The 20,185-nt window shown below is 40.6% G+C and overlaps 1 protein-coding gene and 1 non-coding gene across 4 annotated transcripts in view; one reads left to right on the forward strand and one right to left on the reverse strand.

The window, feature by feature from the left end:
- The window catches only part of DDX50 (DExD-box helicase 50), a 49,763-nt gene that overhangs the window by 9,479 nt on the left and 20,099 nt on the right, over positions 1-20,185 (forward strand). For all 3 annotated transcript variants that reach the window (XM_032256166.1, XM_032256167.1, XM_032256164.1), the window contains 5 exons: positions 1,813-2,067; positions 4,343-4,460; positions 4,572-4,757; positions 5,309-5,454; positions 10,973-11,122. In XM_032256166.1, the coding sequence (XP_032112057.1) occupies positions 1,813-2,067; positions 4,343-4,460; positions 4,572-4,757; positions 5,309-5,454; positions 10,973-11,122 (855 nt within the window). The remainder of the gene's footprint in view (positions 1-1,812; positions 2,068-4,342; positions 4,461-4,571; positions 4,758-5,308; positions 5,455-10,972; positions 11,123-20,185) is intronic.
- On the reverse strand, positions 2,870-2,973 carry LOC116535450. The gene has a single exon (XR_004262201.1). It is a non-coding gene; the product is annotated as a U6 spliceosomal RNA (small nuclear RNA).

The raw sequence follows: 20,185 nt of genomic DNA on the forward strand, positions 1-20,185 counted from the left end.
TTAGTTTGTTTTTTATAGAGATGGGGTCTCACTGTGTTGCCCAGGCTAATCTTGAACTCCTGGGCTTAAGTGATCCTACCACCTTGGCCTCCCAAAGTGTTGGGGTTACAGGCTTGAGCCACTGCATCTGGCCAACAGTGTATTATTTTTGTAATTTTTTTTTTTCAGACAGTCTCACTGTCACCCATGCTAGAGTGCTGTGGTACAATCTCCACTCACTACAACCTCCACCTTCTGAGTTCAAACAATTCTCCTGCCTCAGCCTACCAAGTAGCTGAGATTACAGCCACCCACCATGACGCCCAGCTACTTTTTGTGTTTTACATTTCTCATTGTGTAATTTTTTTGGGCTTAGTTTATAGGCTTATGTTAATTTTATAATTTTGTCTATATCTGTAAGTATGATTTAGATTAATAAATAGCCTTTTTGGCTGGGCATGGTGGCTCATGCTTATAATCCCAGCAGTTTTGGAGGACAAGGCAGGAGGATCTCTCTCTCGTTTTTTTTAAATGAGATGGAGTTGCAATCTTGTTGCCCAGGCTGGAGTGCAATGGTGTGATCTTGGCTCACCACAACCTCCACCTCCCAGGTTAAAGCAATTCTCCTGCCTCAGCCTTCTGAGTAGCTAGGATTACAGGCATGTGCCACCCTGACCAGCTAATTTGTTGTATTTTTAGTAGAGAGACGAGGTTTCTCCATGTTGGTCAGGCTGGTCTCCAACTCCTGACCTCAGGTAGTGTGCCTGCCTTGGCCTCCCAAAGTGCTGGAATTATAGGTGTGAACCACTGTGCCCGGCCAGGACGATCTCTTGAGGCCAGGAGTTTGAGACCAGCCTGGGTAACATAGTGAGACCAGACTGGGTAACATATCTTGTCTCTACAAAAGATTAAAAAAACTAGGTGAGCGTGGTGGCATGCACCTGTGGTCCCAGCTACTTGGGAGGCTGAGGTGGGCAGGATTTCAGCCCGGAAGTTGAGGTGACAGTGAGCTATGATGGTGCCGCTGCACTCCAACCTGGGCAACAGAGTGGGACCCTGTCTGAAAAAAAAAGCCTGGCGTGGTAGCTCATGCCTGTAATCCTAGCACTTTGGGAGGCCGAAGCTGAGGCCAGCGGATCACCTGAGGTCGGGAGTTCAAGACTAGTCTGGCCAACATGGTGAAACCTCATCTCTTCTAAAATACAAAAATTAGTTGGGCATGATGGTGGGTACCCATAATCCTAGCTACTTGGAAGACTGAGATGGGAGAATTGCTTGAACCTAGGAGACAGTGGTTGCAGTGAGCCGAGATCATGCCACTGCCCTTCAGCCTGGGTGACAGAGCAAGATTCCGTCTAAAAGAGTGTGTCACTATTTTTTTTTTTTTTTTTGATACAGAGTCTTACTCTGTTGCCAGGCTGGAGTACAGTGGCACGATCTTGGCTCACTGCAACCTCCGCCTCCCGGGTTCAAGGGATTCTCCTGTCTTAGCCTCCCAAGTAGCTGGGACTATAGGTGCGCACCACCACGCCCAGCTAATTTTTTTATTTTTAGTAGAGGCAAGGTTTTTACCATGTTGGCCAGGCTGGTCTCAAATTCCTGACCTTGTGATCTGCCTACCTCAGCCTCCCAAAGTGCTGGGATTACAGGCGTGAGCCACTGCGCCCAGCCAGTGTCCCACTAATTTTCCTTGTAAGTTAATTTAAGTTAATCTGTACAGTTTTTGCAAGTACTAACTAAAGTTGATTTGTTTGTTTAGCAAAATTAAAAATGTAAATGAGAAAGAGTTTAATATAAATTATATTATTTAGGACATTCATTTCATTTTTACAGACCTTAACACGTGAACAGAAAGAAGGAGCCTTCTCCAATTTCCCTATTTCTGAAGAGACTATAAAGCTTCTGAAAGGTCGAGGGGTAACATACCTCTTTCCTATTCAAGTTAAGACTTTTGGTCCTGTATATGAAGGAAAAGATTTAATAGCTCAAGCACGGACAGGAACAGGAAAGACATTCTCTTTTGCCATTCCCTTGATTGAAAGACTACAAAGAAATCAAGAAACAATTAAAAAAAGCCGCTCACCAAAGGTAATCATTATAGGGAGTAAGAGCTTTAAATGTTAACGTAACGGAAAGGGAAAGAAAGAGTTACACTTTTCTTTAGTCTTTATTCTTTCTTTAGTCTTTACACTTTTCTTTAGTCTTTATTCTTTCTTTAGTCTTTAAGACTTTCTATAGTCTTAAGTTACTAGTACCCCCAAGATAGAAAAGTAGAGCTGTGGCATAAAGCAAAAATATGTTATTTTTCACAAAAAGAAATCTCAAGAGAAGTTAAAGTGAAGTACTTATTGCATAGGAATGTGATATGCGTGGATCCATAGATGTCTTTGATAATTTTATGTATTATAAAGCCAGTAAATCTTATTTACAGTTTAAATATTTAGTTGACTCTTTTCTTTTTTTTTTTTTTTAAGACAAGAGTTTCGCTCCCGTTGCCCAGGCTGGAGTGCAGTGGTGTAATCTTGGCTCACTGCAACCTCCGCCTCCTGGGTTCAAGTGATCCTCCTGGCTCAGCTTCCCAAATAGCTGGGATTACAGCTATTACACCCATTATCATGCCCAGCTAATTTTTGTATTTTCAGTAGAGACAGGTTTTTACTATGTTGGCCAAGCTGGTCTTGAACTCCTGACCTCAGGTGATCTGCCTGCCTTGGCCTCCCAAAGTGCTGGGATTACAGGCGTGAGCCACCCCACCCAGCCTACTTGACCCTTCTCTTTTTTCTGTCCTGACTTTTGCTTTTAAACAAGTGAATTTTCTAAAGAGGCGTTCATTTATTTGTCATTCGGTAAATGTTCAGTATCATTTATTTCAGTGTTGACTTTTTTTCCCTTTAGTATAGAAAGCTTCATGAATTTTCATGTCATCCTTGTGCAGGGGTCATGCTAATCTCTGTGACATTCCAATTTTAGTGTATGTGCTGCTGAAGTGAGCACACACAGATGGACTTTTTAAGAAGAGTATTATAGAAATTATATTGCTAGTTCATATATTATTGGAGTACTAGACATCTGTCTTATTTTATAAATGTAAAATCAACCAACAGAGGAGACTAGTAAAATATAAGCCTAAAATTTGACCTAAAAAGCAAAGCTGTGTACACTTAAGGATTGTAAAAATGAAGAAAAATACTGTCATCATCATGTGAACACCTGAATGACTAAAAGTAATTTGTTCTTTCTAAGGCTTCTGAGTGGTATTATAAGAGCAAATTAACATACATAAATATAATTAAATCATAATCGTCTTGGATCAGCTATGCTGACTTACAGGATAAATGGATAAATCTTTTTGGAGAGTTACGTTTTTGGGGTGAAATTAGGAAAAGACTGAAATAGGACATAATTTCAACACTGCTTTTTTTTTTTTTTTAAGAGACAGGGTCTTACCCTGTTGCCCAGGATGGAGTACAGCAGGGTGATCATGGCTCACTGTAACTATGAACTCCTGGGCTCAAGCAATTCTCTCCTCCTCTCAGTCTCTCCAGTAGGAAGGACTACAGGCAGGTGCCACCATACTTGGTTAATTTTTAAATTTTTTGTAGAGTTGGGGTCACGCTATGTTGCTCAGGCTGGTTTTAAACTACTGGCCTCAAGCAGTCCTTCCACCTGGCCTTCCAAGGTGTTGGGAATTATACGTGTTAACCATCATGCCTGGCCCCAAAGCTGCCTTAAAAAGCTTTTGTATGAGACAGATGTTAACTGGAGATTCCAGCTCCACCATTTCTAGCTGTTTGATTTGGGGCAAGACTTTACTTCTCTGGGACATAAGTCTCTCATCTATGAAAATGGTGTAATAATGCCACCCATGGGTTTTTATGAAAATCAAATTAGATAATTCCTGTAAAGCATTAGTTCCCAGCACATGGTGAACAGTCATTCATTTAACAAATATTTCTGAGTTTCTTGTACTGTACCAAGCACTGTTTGAAGTGTTAGGAATATAGTAACCCAAACTGACATAAATCCCTGCCTTCATGGAGCTTACATTTTATTGGATGAGATAGACAATCAGCAAATAAGTAAAATATCATTATCTTAGGTGGTATCAGGGCTGAGAAGAAATGATAAGGGCAGGGAGATATGAAAGGAGGCTTGAGAACCTCACTGAAGAGACCTGAAGGAAGGGAGGAGGATATAATAAATATATGCTGGTGTTCTTATTTGCTATTTGTGCTGTGTCTTTAAGTACTTACGACATTAATGTTAAGATTCCTGGTTTTAAATGCACCTAAAAAAAGTCTCGATTTTAACTTACATAAGTCTTTAGAAAAATATCTTTTTGTTTTTTAAACCTCTTGCTCAGGTACTCGTTTTGGCTCCAACAAGGGAACTGGCAAATCAAGTAGCCAAAGACTTCAAAGATATAACTAGGAAACTCAGTGTGGCGTGTTTTTATGGTGGAACATCATATCAAAGCCAAAGTGAGTAAATATGTATGAAAGAAGTGCAAAGATATGTTTGATACTTAAATTTAAAGAAATAATGTGAAAGTGTGATTTTCACATATTGGTGGCATTTCTCTCTTCTCACAGTTAATCATATTCGAAATGGTATTGACATCTTGGTTGGAACCCCTGGTCGTATCAAAGACCATCTGCAGAGTGGCCGATTGGATCTTTCTAAACTGCGCCATGTTGTACTTGATGAAGTGGATCAAATGTTAGATTTAGGTTTTGCTGAACAAGTTGAAGATATTATTCATGAATCCTACAAAACTGGTATATCCTAATTCAAAATAAGCACATTAGCAATTACTCTTCTGTCTTAAACAAGTTTTTATTTAATAATTTTTATTTCAGTGTCCCCAGTGTTTTAACAAAGTTCTAACTGTCTTCTATAGTGTCCCCCTGCGATTCATATTGACTAGAAAAGAATACTGCTGAGATAATTTGTTCTAACAAAACTAAAATAATTTGGTATCTGTTCTGTCTCTGAAAAAAGTATGATAGCATCCTTTTAACTATTTTCTTAGCTTCCTATGCTTTTTTCTATTTTTTTTTTATAGTCGGTACTTTTACTAACTCATTGATTTCTTTGTTCATTGTTCCTTCTTAAATTCTCCCCTTCCTTCTGGGTTCAGTTCTCTTCATAATTGTCCCCCATTTTTGCAAGTTGAAAATTTTAATAATTGCAATGAATTCTGTGTGTTAAAAATTCACCCCAAGTTTTGAATTTTTCATTATTTTTTTGAAGCTTGGGGAGGATTTTTAAGAGCTGGCTACATCATGGGAAATTAAGAAAACATTTGAATTCTTTTTGTTTATTTAAGATTCTGAAGACAATCCTCAGACTTTACTTTTTTCTGCAACTTGCCCACAGTGGGTATACAAAGTTGCAAAAAAATACATGAAATCCAGATATGAACAGGTTGACCTTGTTGGAAAAATGACTCAAAAGGCTGCAACCACTGTGGAAGTAAGTAGCTTTCTAGCATGATAGATTTTAGCTTTTAGTTGGTATTTACTTTTGACATTTGTTGAAGCTAAACCGAAGTTTTGGATTCTTATTCAGGCCTAATCTCTGTCTTCTGCTCTTAGTCAATAAAATACCTATATATTTTTGTAGTCTGAGACTGAGTAGCAGAATAGAATAAATAGGGCAGGGGGTGAGGGAGCACATGAATAGGAAAGTCCTAATAGGACACATACAAACAGCCATAGAGACAGATTTAAAGTATTTCTTTCTTTCTCTCTTTAAAGCAGCTAAAAAAAAAAAAAAAAAAAAAAAAAACCCAAAACAGCAAAGTATTTACAACGTGACAAGGCGATTCATATTGACTAGAATAGTGCTAAGATAATTTGTGAACGCTGAGGTGAAAAAATGTATGATCCTCATCCCATTCCCCTATACCAAAAAAATTTCTGGAAGATTTAAAAAATTAAGCGGTAAAATAACTTAAAGCAGATGTAGGTGAATGAAGAGTTTTTTGATTTTAGGAAAGGGAATGCTTTTCTATTTTTAAATTTTTATTTATTTATTTTTTTAGAGATAGGGTTTCACCATGTTGGTCAGGCTGGTCTCAAACTCCTGACCTTGTGATCCATTTGCCTCGACCTCCCAAAGTAATGGGATTACAGGCATGAGCCACCATGCTCTGCCTGGGAATGCTTTTCTGACACAGAAGTTGGGCTGGGCATGGTGGCTCACGCCTGTAATCCCAGCACTTTGAGAGGCAAAGGCAGGCAGATCACTTGACGTCAGGAGTTTGAGACCAGCCTGGCCAACATAGTGAAACCCTGTCTCTGCTAAAAACAGAAAAATTAGCCAGCCATCAGGCCAGTTCCCTGTAGTCCCAGCTATTTGGGAGGCTGAGGCATGAGAATTGCTTGAATCTGGGAGATGGAGGTTGCAGTAAGCTGAAATTACGCCACTTGCACTCCAGCCTGGGTGACAGAGGGAGACCCTGTCTCCAAAAAAAAAAAACCATGGAATTTAGAAGAAGAATCCGTAAGGGAAAAGGTTTATAATTTTGACTCCACGAAAGTTATAAGTTAAGCCAATAGTATGTTTAAAAAAAGAATTAGGCTGGGCATGGTGGCTCACGTCTGTAATCCCAGCACTTTTGGAGGCCAAGATGGGCGGATCATAAGCTCTGGAGATTGAGACCAACCTGACCAACAGGCGAAACCCCATCTCTACTAAAAATATAAAAATTAGCTGAGTATGGTGGCATGCGCCTATAATCCCAGCTACTCAGGAGGCTGAAGAAGCAGCTTGAACCGGGGAGGTGGAGGTTGCAGTGAGCCAAACCGCACTCCAGCCTGGTGACAGAGCGAGACTCATCTCAAAAAAAAAAATTAAAAGTAATATTTACAGTATTTATGTCGGTCAACTGACATAAATATGGACCAGTTGACTGGTACAGATTTAAGTACATAAATAGGTACCATATATCATTTTTCTATTTAATAGATGTATATTTATGTGTATGTAGGAAAGAGTAGGCGACGAGGTAAACAACATTATTATCTGCAGAATGTAATGCAGTAGTTAAAAAGAATTAGTGATAAAAACCAAATTATACAATGATATGTGCAGAAATTACACTACTTTAAAAAATAGACAAATAGTGCTAAATTGACTCCTTAGGCATTTATGTAAATACACAAAAACAGTTTGAAAGAATAAACTTCAAATAATGATTATTTCTGGTAAGGGGAGTGCTGGATGTTTGTATAAGGAAGCTTTGTATATTTTGTAATGTTTAAAAGTTTTGCAGTAAGAATGTAACATATCAGTAAAAAAGTTAATAAGAACATTTTCAAACATAAAATTGAATAGTAAGTTGAATAGAAAGATTGAATAGTGTAAAGAACATGATGTAACCATTACCTATTACCAGTCTTTTTTTTTTTTTTTTTTTTTTTTTTTTTTTTTTTTGAGATGGAGTTTTGCTCTTGTTGCCCAGGCTGGAGTGCAATGGTGCCATCTCAGTTCACTGCACACTCTGCCTCCCAGGTTCAAGCAATTCTGCCTCAGCCTCCTGAGTAGCTAGGATTACAGGGGCCCGCCACCACGCCCGGCTAAATATTTTATGATCTATAGTTCCTTTTCTTCTTCACAATTTTCTGTTGAAAATACTCATTTTGGCCGGGCGCGGTGGCTCAAGCCTGTAATCCCAGCACTTTGGGAGGCCGAGGCGGGTGGATCACGAGGTCAAGAGATCGAGACCATCCTGGTCAACATGGTGAAACCCTGTCTCTACTAAAAATACAAAAAATTAGCTGGGCATGGTGGTGCGTGCCTGTAATCCCAGCTACTCAGGAGGTTGAGGCAGGAGAATTGCCTGAACCCAGGAGGCGGAGGTTGCGGTGAGCCGAGATGGCGCCATTGCACTCCAGCCTGGGTAACAAGAGCGAAACTCCGTCTCAAAAAAAAAAAAAAAAAAAAAAAAAGAAAATACTCATTTGCTCATTTGTCGGCGGGTGTGGTGATTCATGCCTGTAATCCCAGGCTTTGGGAGGTCAAGGCAGGTGGATCACCTGAGATCAGGAGTTCGAGACCAGCTTGACCAGTATGGTAAAACCCCATCTCTACTAAAAATACAAAAATTAGCCAGGCGTGGTGGCGTGTGCCTGTAGTCTCAGCTACTCAGGAAGCTGAGACAGGAGAATCACTTGAACCTGGGAGGGGTGGAGGTTGCAGTGAGCTGAGACCACACCACTGCACTCCAGCCTGGGCAACAGCATGAGACCCCATCTCAGAAAAAAAAAAACAAAAAACTCATTTGTCTTATGAGTTTCCCATAGTCTGTTTTGTATCCCTGTGGTTTTAATTTTTATTTATTTATTTTACTGTTAACATCACTCAAGGATGTGTGGCTTTTCTTTGTTGTGTTGTGTTTTTGTTTGTTTGTTTTTTTTGAGAGAGTCTCGCTCTGTCACCCAGGCTACAGGGCAGTGGCATAATCTCGGCTCATTGCAACCTCCACCTCCCAGGTTCAAGCAGTTCTCCTCCCTCAGCCATGTGAGTAGCTGGGACTGCAGGCATGCACCACCACGCCTGGCTAATTTTTGTATTTTTAGTAGAGACATGGTTTTGTCATGTTGGCTAGGCTGGTCCCAAAGTCCTCACCTCACGTGATCTGCCTGCCTTGAACTCCCAAAGTGCTGGGATTACAGGTGTGAGCCACTGTACCTGATCTCCCCATAAGTATTTTAACATACATATCTTTTTTTTTTTTTTATAATGGAGTTTCGCTCTCGTCCTCCAGGCTGGAGTACAATGGTGCGAATCTTGGCTCACTGCAACCGTCTCCTGGTTTCAAGCAATTCTCCTGCCTCAGCCTCCTGAGTAGCTGGGATTACAGGTGCCTGCCACCACGCCCAGCTTATTTTTGTAATTCTAGTAAAGATGGGGTTTCACCATGTTGGCCAGGCTGGTCTTGAACTCATGACCCCAGGTGATCTACCCACTTCAGCCTCCCAAAGTGCAGGGATTATAGATATGAGCCACCGTGCCCGTCCTAGCATATATATCTTTAAGAAAAGTGCCATATTTACAGTTTTTAAAACTGAGGTAAAATTCACATAACTAAAACTAACGATTTTAAAGTGTACAATTCACTGTCATGTAGTACATTTACAGTGTACAGCCATCACTTCTATTTCCAAACATTTTCATCACCCCAAAAGGAAACCCCAAAACCATTAGGTAGTTACTCCCCATTCCATTCTTGCTTTTTCTTTTTTTTTTTGAGACGGTGTCTTGGTCTGTTGCCCAGGCTGGAAAGCAGTGGCGCCATCGCAGCTCACTGTAACCTCCACCTCCCAGATTCAAGCAATTCTGCCTCAGCCTCCCTGTAGCTGGAGTTACAGGTGCCTGCCACCACGCCTGGCTAATTTTTTGTATTTTTAGGAGAGGTGGGGTTTTACCATGTTACCTAGGCTGGTCTTGAACTCCTGACCTCAGGTGATCTGCCTGCGTTGCCCTCCCAAAGTGCTGAGATTACAGGCATGAGCTACCGTGCCCAGCCTCCATTCCCTCCTTTAGCCATTGTCAACCACCAGTCTGCTTTTTGTCTCTATAGATATACCTGTTCTGGATATTCATTTACATTCATGTGCTGCATAGTGATGTTTTGGTCATCGGTGGACCATATATACGATGGCGCATATATGAGGGTGGTCCCATAAGATTATAATGGAGCTGTCCTATACATGTGTATCAGTTTTTATCTTTTATGTCATATTCTTACTATACCTTTCCTACGTTTAGATATGTTTAGAGACACACATACTTACCATTGTCTACAGTGTTCAGTATAGTAATATGCTGTATAGGTTTGTAGCCTAGAAGCAATAGGACATACCGTATACCCTAGGCGTGTGTAGTAGGCTATACCCTAGGTTTGTGTAAGTACACTCTATGATGTTTGCATAATGATGAAGCTGCCTAACAGTAGATTTCTCAGAATGTATCCCTGTCATTAGGCAATGCGTCACTGTAAATGTAATCATACAATATGTGACTTTTTATGTCTTGTTTCATTCACAGCATAATGTTTTGAGGATCATTCATATTTATAATTTTTAGAGATAAGATTTATGAACAATGAAATGCAAAATCTTGTGTACATTTGCCTATTTTTGAAAAATTCATATGTGTGTAACCCAAACGCTTATCATCATATCGAATATTGCCATCATCCCAGAAAGTTCCCTCATGCCCCTTCCCAATCAGTATCCTCAGTTCAGAGACAACCACTGTTCTGATTTTCTTCCACAATAGATTGGTATTGCCTATTCTAGAACTTCATATAAATAGAATGGTACTGTATGTGGTCATTTTCTGTAAGACTTTATTCACTCAGTATATTTTTGATTTTTTTTTTTTTTTTTTTTTTTTTTTTTGAGGCGGGGTTTCGCTTTTGTTACCCAGGCTGGAGTGCAATAGTGCGATCTCAGCTCACTGCAACCTCCGTGTCCTGGGTTCAGGCAATTCTCCTGCCTCAGCCTCCTGAGTAGCTGGGATTACTGGCACGTGCCACCATGCCCAGCTAATTTTTTGTAGTTTTAGTAGAGATTGAGTTTCACCATGTTGACCAGGATGGTCTCGATCTCTTGACCTCGTGATCCACCCGCCTCGGCCCACGCCTGTAATCCCAAAGTGCTGGGATTACAGGCGTGAGCCATCGCGCCCGGCCCTCACTCAGTATATTTTTTAAGGTTCATGTTGTTCCATGTATATCAGTAATTGGTTTCTTTTAATTGCTGAATGGTGTTCTGTTTGAATATACTGCAGTTTGTTTATTCTTTCATGAAGTTGTTTATTGATGGCCCTTTGTCTATATTGTTTGTAAGTGTGGCTGAGGAGAGTCTTTGTCTTACAGTCTCCCAGGAAGGCTAATTCTTGACCAGATAGAAAAAATATACAAGAGAAATATTTTCAAATAATTTTAATGAGACAAATAATATATTTTCTTTCTTCAAAGCATTTGGCTATCCAGTGTCACTGGTCTCAGAGGCCAGCAGTTATTGGAGATGTCCTTCAAGTCTACAGTGGGTCTGAAGGGAGGGCTATTATTTTCTGTGAGACCAAGAAGAATGTAACTGAAATGGCCATGAATCCACACATAAAACAGGTACGTCTTTTTTTCGTGCTTTCTCTAATTGAAATTATGAGGATGATTCACTGAACAAAAATCATATTGTCCTTTGTGGACCAGATTTGATAAGTCATTCTCAAAATTGAGTTGTAAGGCTGGGTGCAGTGGCTCACACCTATAATCCTGTGACCTGATACGTCAGGATAGAATTTTATCAGTTTTGTTGTCTTGAGACAGGGTCTACTCCAAGCTGGAGTGCAGTGGCACAATCATGGTTCACTGCATTCCTGACTTCCTGGGCCCAGGTGATTCTCCCACCTCAGCCTCCTATGTAGCTGGAACTACAGGTGCATGCCACAATGCCCAGCTAATTTTGTGCATGTTTTATAGAGATGAGATTTCACCATGTAGCCAAGGCTGGGCTTGAATTCCTGGGTTCAGGCAATCCGCTCCCCCTCAATCCTTCCTCGGCCTGCCGAAGTACTGGGATTACAGATGTGAGCCACCACACCTGACCTCTATCAAGTTTTATCAGTTTTTTTAAGACTTTGAAAATGTGATCTGGAGATCGTAAAGGTTGAAACAAAATGAATTTCTACGAGTAAAAGAGGGTAATATTTTAGAGTTGTGTTATAAAACTACAAATGTTTATTAAATTAATGAATCAGAATACTAAATCTATGTGTCTTTTTCTTTCTTAAAAAATACCTTTTGGTTGGGTGCAGTGGCTCACGCCTGTAGTCCCAGCACTTTGGGAGGCCGAGGCGGGTGGATCACCTGAGGTTGGTAGTTGAAGACCAGCCTGGCCAACATGGTGAAACCCCACCTCTACTAAAATTACAAACATTAGCCGGGGGTGGTGGTGGGTGCCTGTAATCCCAGCTACTCAGGGGGCTGAGGCAGGAGAATTGCTTGAACCCAGGAGGTGGAGGTTGCAGTAAGCTGAGATGGTGCCATTACTGTCCAGCCTGGGCGACACACTGAGACTCCATCTCAAAAAACAAACAAACAAACAAAAAACCTTTTATAGAAAATTTCAAACATGTACAAAAGTTGATAGAATCGTGTAATGAACCCCTATGTATTAATCCTCCAGTTTCAATAATTATTTTATCTATATGCTAGCCTACCTCCTCTTTCAGAATCATTTTGATGCAAACCCTAGATATCATATTATTATATCCATAAATGTTTGGGTATGTATCTCTAAAAGAAAAGAATTTAAAAAAAAAAAACAAAAACCAGCAATGCTGTTATCACATCTAAAAAATTAATAATTAGAAATATTATTTCACATTATCAGTTGTCTTACAAATGCTTATTTTCTTTTATTGTTGGTTTTCCTGAATCGGGGTCCAAATAAGATTCTTACATTGTGTGATTTTATTAAGTAGCTTTTAATATATGGATTACTCCTTTATCTATTTTTTTTGCAGCTTTTTTTGTTTAAGAAACTCAGTTGTCGTAAATCTAGAGTATTGCTTCTCCATGATGTCATTTAACATGTTCCTCTCTTCTATATTTTCTGAATATTCAGGTTTGTTTGTTTAGGGCAGAACTACTTCATAGGTGGTGTACTTCCAGCAGGAGGTATATATGTCTAGTTCTTTTTGTGATGTTAACGTCCACCGATAATCAGTCCTTATGTCAATGTCTCGTCAGTCATTTTTGTTGTTTGTGACTTGTTATTGAGTAGATTCCTGAGAAAAGGGCTTATGGAAACAATATTGCCTATTGATAATACCTTGTTTGTGACTTTACACCTGAAAATTATTTTGGCTGTATATGAAATTCTTGGTTCACATTTTCTTTCCTTTATTGTCTTAAATGTGTTACTTTACTGTTTTTGGAATAAAGCATCGCTATAAAAAGATGCCAGTCTGATCTTTTTTCCTTATATGTGATTATTTTAAAATCTTTTTTGTAAGTGATTTTCTTTAAAAATGAGTAGCTTTACTAGAATATATTTTGGTGGTGTTCTTTGTCAATTTTTCTGGGTACACAGTGTGTGCTTTCAGTTTGTAGTTTCATATGCATTTTTTTAAAGTTTCAGCAAAATTTTCTTGAATGGCAATTTTTAGCATTTGGTTTTCCAATCACTTTGGTTTTCTTCTTTAAGGACTCTTGTACATATGTTGGCTCTCCTTTTTGACTCTCCCTGGTCACTTTATATCAAATCTTTTTTTTTTTTTTTTTTTTGAACTTTCTTTCACTTACTATACATTAAGCCTTTTTCATATTTTTCTTTATTCAGTTTCAAAATTTCTCTCTTTTTAAGAGACAGGGTCTTGCTGTGTTGCCCACATGGGAGCACAGTGGCTATTCACACATGTAATCATGGCACTTTATAGCTTTGAACTCATGTAGCTGGGACTGTAGGCATGCACTACTACACATGCCTCAAAATTTCCCATTTTTAAGAAATATGTTGTGTTTATTCAGTCTTTTGCTCTTTCTAGTATAGCCTTCATTTGTGAAAAGAATCTTTTATTTCTGCTTCTTTCATGAGTCATTTTATCTCATTGAAAGACTGAAAAGTTTTTCTTAATTTGATTTTTGTTCTTTAACATAGCATTAAATTTCTTTCTTCTAGCAGGCATGGTGGCTCACACCTGTAATCTCAGTACTCTGGGAGGCCAAGTCTGGAAGATTGCTTGAGCCCAGGAGTTCAAGACAAGCCTGGGCAACAGAGTGAGACCCCATCTCTATAAAAAAAAAAAAAAAATTAGCCAGAGGTGGTGGTGTGTGCCTGTAGTCCCAGCTACTCAGGAGGCTGAGGTGGGAGAACTTCATAAGTCCAGGAGTTAGAGGTTACAATGAGCTATGATCATGACACTGTACTCCATCCTGGGTGACAGAGTATGACTCTCTTTTTTGAGATGGAGTCTCTCTGTATTGCCCAGGCTGGAGTGCAGTGGTGCAATTTCAGCTCGCTGCAGCCTCCACTTCCTGGGTTCAAGTGATTCTCTTGCCTCAGCCTCCCGAGTAGCTGAGACTACAGGTGTGCACCACCACACCCTGCTAGTTTTTGTATTTTTAGTAGAGATGGTGTTTCACCATATTGGCCAGGCTGGCCTCGAACTCCTGACCTTGTGATCCACCTGCCTCGGCCTCCCAAAGTGCTGGGATTACAGGTGTGAGCCACCACGCCCAGCGCAGAGTATGACCCTTTCTCTTAAAAAAAAATCTGTGTGTGTGTGTGTGTGTGTGTGTGTGTGTAATTTTAAAAACTTTTATATATTATCTATATATTTAATATGTATAATATACTTTTTAATTTTTTTTTTCTGAGATGGGGTCTCTGGCGGGAATGCAGTGGCATGATCTTGGCTCACTGCAGCCATCACCTCCCAGGTTCAAGTGATCCTCTCAGCCTTCAAGTACCTGAGACCACAGGTGCGTGCTACCATGCCTGGCTAAGTTTTTATTTTTGTAGAGATGGGCTATCTCTAAGTTGCCCAGGCTGCTTTCAATCCTGATCTCAAGTGATCTGCTTGCCTCTGCCTCCCAAAGTGCTGGGATTATAGATGAGAGCCACTGTGCCCAGCCAATATATGATATATATGTATGTTTTATTTTATTTCTTATTTATTTATTTTTTGAGACACAGTTTCACTCTGTCACCCAGGCTGGAGGGCAGTGGTATGATCTTGCCCCACTGTAGCCTCCTCATCTTAGGTTCAAGCGATTATCACGTCTCAGCCTCCAGAGTAGCTGGGATTACAGGTGTGTACCACTGCACCTGGCTAAGTTTTATATTTTTAGTAGAGATGGGGTTTCGCCACGTTGGTCATGCTGTTCTCCAACTGCTGACCTCAAGTGATCCACCTGCCTTGGCTTCCCTAATTGGGGGATTATAGGCATCAGCCACTGTACCTGGCCATATATGTATATCTTAATAAGCTTCTTTGAGCTCATTCAAAATGCTGTACTTTTATTTGTTTTGTGGATAATCTTTTCTAGATCACTTTATTTGTCGAGATATCCTGCCTTTTTTTTTTTAAACGGTCTCGCTCTGTGGCCCAGGCTGGAGTGCAGTGGTGCGATGTCAGCTCACTTCAACCTCTGCCTCCCAGGTTCAAGCAATTCTCCTGCCTCAGCCTCCAGAGTAGCTGGGATTATAGGCAGGCAACACCATGCCCGGCTAATTTTTGTATTTTTAGTAGAGATGGGGTTTCACCATGTTGGCCAGGCTGGTACGAACTCCTGGCCTCAAGTGATCTGCCTGCCTAGGCTTCCCAAAGTGGTGGGATTACAGGCATGAGCCACCACGCCTACCAAATTTTTTTTTTTTTTTTTGAGACAGAGTTTCGCTCTTGTTACCCAGGCTGGAGCGCAATGGCGCAATCTCGGCTCACCGCAACCTCCGCCTCCTGGGTTCAGGCAATTCTCCTGCCTCAGCCTCCTGAGTAGCTGAGATTACAGGCATGCGCCACCATGCCCAGCTAATTTTTTGTATTTTTAGTAGAGACGGGGTTTCACCATGTTGACCAGGATGGTCTTGATCTCTTGACCTCGTGATCCACCCGCCTCGGCCTCCCAAAGTGCTCGGATTACAGGCTTGAGCCACCGCGCCCGGCCTTATTTTTTTTTTTTAAGAGACAGGTCCTGCCATGTTGCCAGCGTTGGAGTGCCTTGGCTATTCACAGACACGGTAATAGCACACTGCAGCCTCTAACTCCTGGCCTTAAGGGATCCTCTCTCATTAGCCTTCTGAGTAACTGGGACTACAGGCATGTGCCACTGTACCCAACTTATTTTGCTTATTCTTTTTTTCCTTCCTAATTACTTTCTGTGAGATTTGACTGTGATCTTTTCTGTTGCTCATTTTTAGATTAACTTAAGCTTTTTGAATTTTAGATGGGAAGGCATTAGTGAGAATACTTCTCTGGTATCACAGCTCTAGAGCTGCTGCTTCTGTTATTTTTGTTAGTGTTTAAAAATATAGTCTGTAAATTATATCTGAGTAAAGCTGTTAAAAAAAAAAAAAGGTCTACTTTCTGAGTTCTAGCTGTGTGTTTCCTCACTTTTCACTGGATGTTTTTTTTCTTTGATCCTGTTATTCTTGGCATCCTTAGTTTAGAGCCTCTGCCCAGCAGTTTCTCCTCAGCATGGGGCTTTGTCCTGGAAAGTGACCATTCGCTGTTAGTTTTGAAAGTTTATATAGGGCCCAGCTTGCTCCAGTCCCTGCAGACCTTAACTTGGGCTCCTCACAATCACCCTCAACTATATAAAACTCCTCCCAGTTTCAGCTGCTGTTGTCAACAATTTGTTTGAGATTATGCTTTCCAGGGAGCTTTTCATTATGCTTTCAAGATGGCAGACCTGAAAGATGGTGTCCCTGAATCACCTGTTCTTAGGAGTAGCAAATCCCCCACGTAGATAAAAGATTTATCCTTCTCTGCTTATGTTTTGGAAATCATGAGACCATCTTGTCACTTATTTGTTATATGTGTTGTGTGTGGATTTTTAGTTTTGTTATCCTAGTTGATGTGCCTTATGTGGGAACTACAGATTCAAAGTCACTGTCTTCCTCAGTGTCATTTTAACTAATTGTGTAGCATTAGCCTTGATGTTTAAATGTCCATTATATGCTAGGCATGCATATCATTTTAGCACTTTGGGAGGCTGATGTTGGTGGATCACTGGAGGCCAGGAGTTTGAGACCAGCCTGGGCAGCCTAATGAGACACCATCTCTACAAAAAAGTTAAAAATTAGCCAGGGCTGGCCGCAGTGGCTTACGCCTGTAATCCTAGCATTTTGGGAGGCCAAGGCAGGTGGATTGCCTGAACTCAGGAGTTCAAGACCACCTTGTGCAACACGGTGAAACACTGTCTCCGTTAAAGTACAAAAAAATTATCCAGGCATGGTGGTGCACACCTGTAGTCCCAGCTTGGCAGGCTGAGGCACAAGAATCACTTGAACCTGGGAGACAGAGGTTACAGTGAGCCAAGATCACTCCACTGTACTCTGGCCTGGGGAATAGAGCGAGACTCAGTCTCCAAAAAAAAAAAAAATTAGCCAGGTGTGGTGGCTTGTTCCTGTATTCCTGTCTATCTGGGAGGCTGAGGCAAAAGGATTGCTTGAGCCCATGAGTTCGAGGTTGTAGTGAGCTGTGATCATGACACTGCCTTCCAGCCTGGGTGACAAAGCGAGACCCTATCTCTTAAAAAAATTTAAAAAGTCTTGTACAAACATATAGATGCTAAATAGTCAAAGAGTGGTAGAGGGTAATTGAGTTACCTTTCTTTTCATTGCTTTAAAATACTCAGTAGCAGTTGTCTTGCAGAAGCTATTTTTTGATCTTGAAGAAATCGCCTTGCTACAAAGGCTGGGGGAGAATTCCTCTTTCAGTGGACAATAACCTGTTTCTAAAAAAATAGAAAAAGTATGTTTCTGTGGTTTGGAGAATGGAATTTATCTTCTGCTGGGTGACTTTGCTATTTGGGTAGAAAGTACTAGTAGTATCTCAGGAGTTATATGGGATTTTATGGATTAACCAGAGAACCTGAATAGTTTCTTTTTTTTTCTTATTTTTAAATTCTAATTTACTTTTTTTCCCCGAAAGTCAAGTTTTACTTGGTTTCCTCTGAAAAAAATGCCTTCTAAATTCTAAACAGCTGGGTTTAGTGGTACACCTGTAATCGCAGCTACTCAGGACGTTGAAGCGGGAGGATGGATTGAGCCCCAAGCAACACAGCAAGAACCCTCTCTCTAAATGAACGAATGAACGAATGAAATAATTAAACAGTCACACAGACACACACACACACACACACACACACTCACTCACTCACTCTCTCTCTCTTTTGGAGGAAAAATTATTTAAAGTTGGAGACCTGGAAACTATCACTGGTATCATGAATGTAGCATGTTCCTCTTAGGACAAATTATCAAGTAAAGAAAAAACCCTGTGTTGTCTCTCTTTTTTTTGAGACAGGTCTTACTCTGTCACCCAGGCTGAAGTGCAGTGGTGTGATCACAGCTCACTGCAGCCTCAGTTGCCCAGGCTCAAGTGGTTCTCCCACTTCAGCCTCCCAAGTAGCTGGGACTACAGGTGTGCGCCACCACACCTGGCTAATTTTTAAATTTTTTGTAGAGATATGATCTCCTTGTTACCTAGACTAGAACTCTTAGCCTCAAGCAGCCCTCCCACCTCGGCCTCCCAAAGTACTGGGATTACCAAAAACCTGTGTTGCAATTGAAAAATCCACTATGAAAAACCATTCAACTTATGTAAAGTATATTTGTTTATGACTTTTTTTCAAAAATTAGATGTTTATTCTCTTGAAATATTTTCTTAACTTGGGTTATATGATAACCACGCAGGTTTTTTTTTTTTTTGCTTCTTTGGCTAAACTTTGCCAGTTTCTACTGAGATCTTTTTATATTCTTGTCTGTAGAGGAAAAAAGAATAGTGATTAACAGCACAGACTTGGGAGTCAGATTGGGTTTAAATCTCATTTGTGCTACTTAGTAGCATAATTTTGTACACATGTACACATACATGTACGTATATTGTCCTGCTTTTAAGAAGTGGTATTTCAAGCATCTGCTTTTGGTGAAGAAAAAGTAAATTAAGGCCGGGCGTGGTGGCTCATGCTTGTTATCCCAGCACTTTGGCAAGCCAGGGCAGGAAGATTGCTTGAGCCTAGGAATTTGAGACCAGCCTGGGCATTTCATTTATATAGTAGATAAATATTTAAAGGGAGAAATATGCATGAATTAAACATTTTAAAATGTATTATGGAAATTGTATTAATTAAGCTTCCTATTTAAAGGGATACTTTTGAGCCAGGCACGTGGTTCAAGCCTGCAATTCCAGCTACTCAGAAGACTGAGGTGGGAGGATCTCTTAGCCCAGGATTTTGAGGTTGTAATGAGCTATGATTTTGCCATTTCACTGTAGCTTGGGCAACAGAGCAAGATTCTCTCTCTTAAAAATAAATGAATAGGCCAGGCGTGGTGGCTCATGCCTATAATCCTAGCAATTTGGGAGGCCAGGGTGGGTGGATCACGGGGTCAGGAGTTTGAGACCAGCCTGGCTAGCATGGAGGAACCCCATCTCTACTGAAAATACAAAAAAAAAAAAAAAAAAAAAAATTAGCTGGGTGGTGGCATATGCCTGCAATCCCAGCTACTAGGCAGGCTGAGGCAGGAGAATCACTTGAACCTGGAAGGCGGAGGTTGTGGTGAGCTGAGATTCTGCTGTTGCACATCAGCCTGGGCAACAAGAGTAAAACTCCGTCACAAGGAAATAAATAAATAAAATAAATAATAGGCTTGGTTGGGTGGCTCATGCCTGTAATCCCAGCACTTAAGGAGGCCGAGTTGGGCAGATCACGAGGTCAGGAGATGGAGACCATCCTGGCTAACACAGTGAAACCCCGTCTCTACTAAAAATACAAAAAATTAGCCGGGCATGGTGGCATGTACTTGTAGTCCCAGCTAGTGAGGCAGGAGAATTGCTTGATCCCAGGAGGCGGAGGTTGCAGTGAGCCGAGAGTGTACCACTGCACTCCAGCCTGGGCGACAGTGAGACTGTCTCAAAATAATAATAATAATAATAATAAAAGGATATTTTTGAAATTAAAATAATTTCTCCGGGAAGCCAAGACAGGAAAATTGCTTGAGGCCAGGCATTTAAAAGCAGCCTGGGCAACATAGCAAGAGTCTGTCTCTACAAAAAATAAAAAAATTGCCTGGGTGTGGTGGGACATACCTGTGGTCCAAGCTTCTGAGGAGGCTGAGGAGGGAAGCATTTCTTGAGCCCAGCAGGTTGAGGCTGCAGTAAGCAGTGATCATGCCGTTGCACTCAACCCTGGGCAACAGAGTGAGATCCTGTCGCCAAAATAAATGAAAAATAAAATTTAAAAAGTGGTATTAAAAATTACTTTCTTTTTTACCATTTTAAGATTTAGATGGGCCAGGCATGGTGGTTCACATCTGTAATCCCAGCACTTTGGGAGGCCAAGGCAGGAGGATCACTTCAGCTCAGGAGTTTAAAACCAGCCTGAACAACATAGTGAGACCTCATCTCTATTTTATTTTTTAAAAAATTGTTTATTTAGGCCAAGTGCAGTGGCTCATACCTGTAA

The sequence above is a fragment of the Sapajus apella genome, unplaced genomic scaffold (assembly GCF_009761245.1).
Source record: "Sapajus apella isolate SASKATOON/1434 unplaced genomic scaffold, GSC_monkey_1.0 scaffold94, whole genome shotgun sequence".
Taxonomy (NCBI): Eukaryota; Metazoa; Chordata; class Mammalia; order Primates; family Cebidae; genus Sapajus; species Sapajus apella.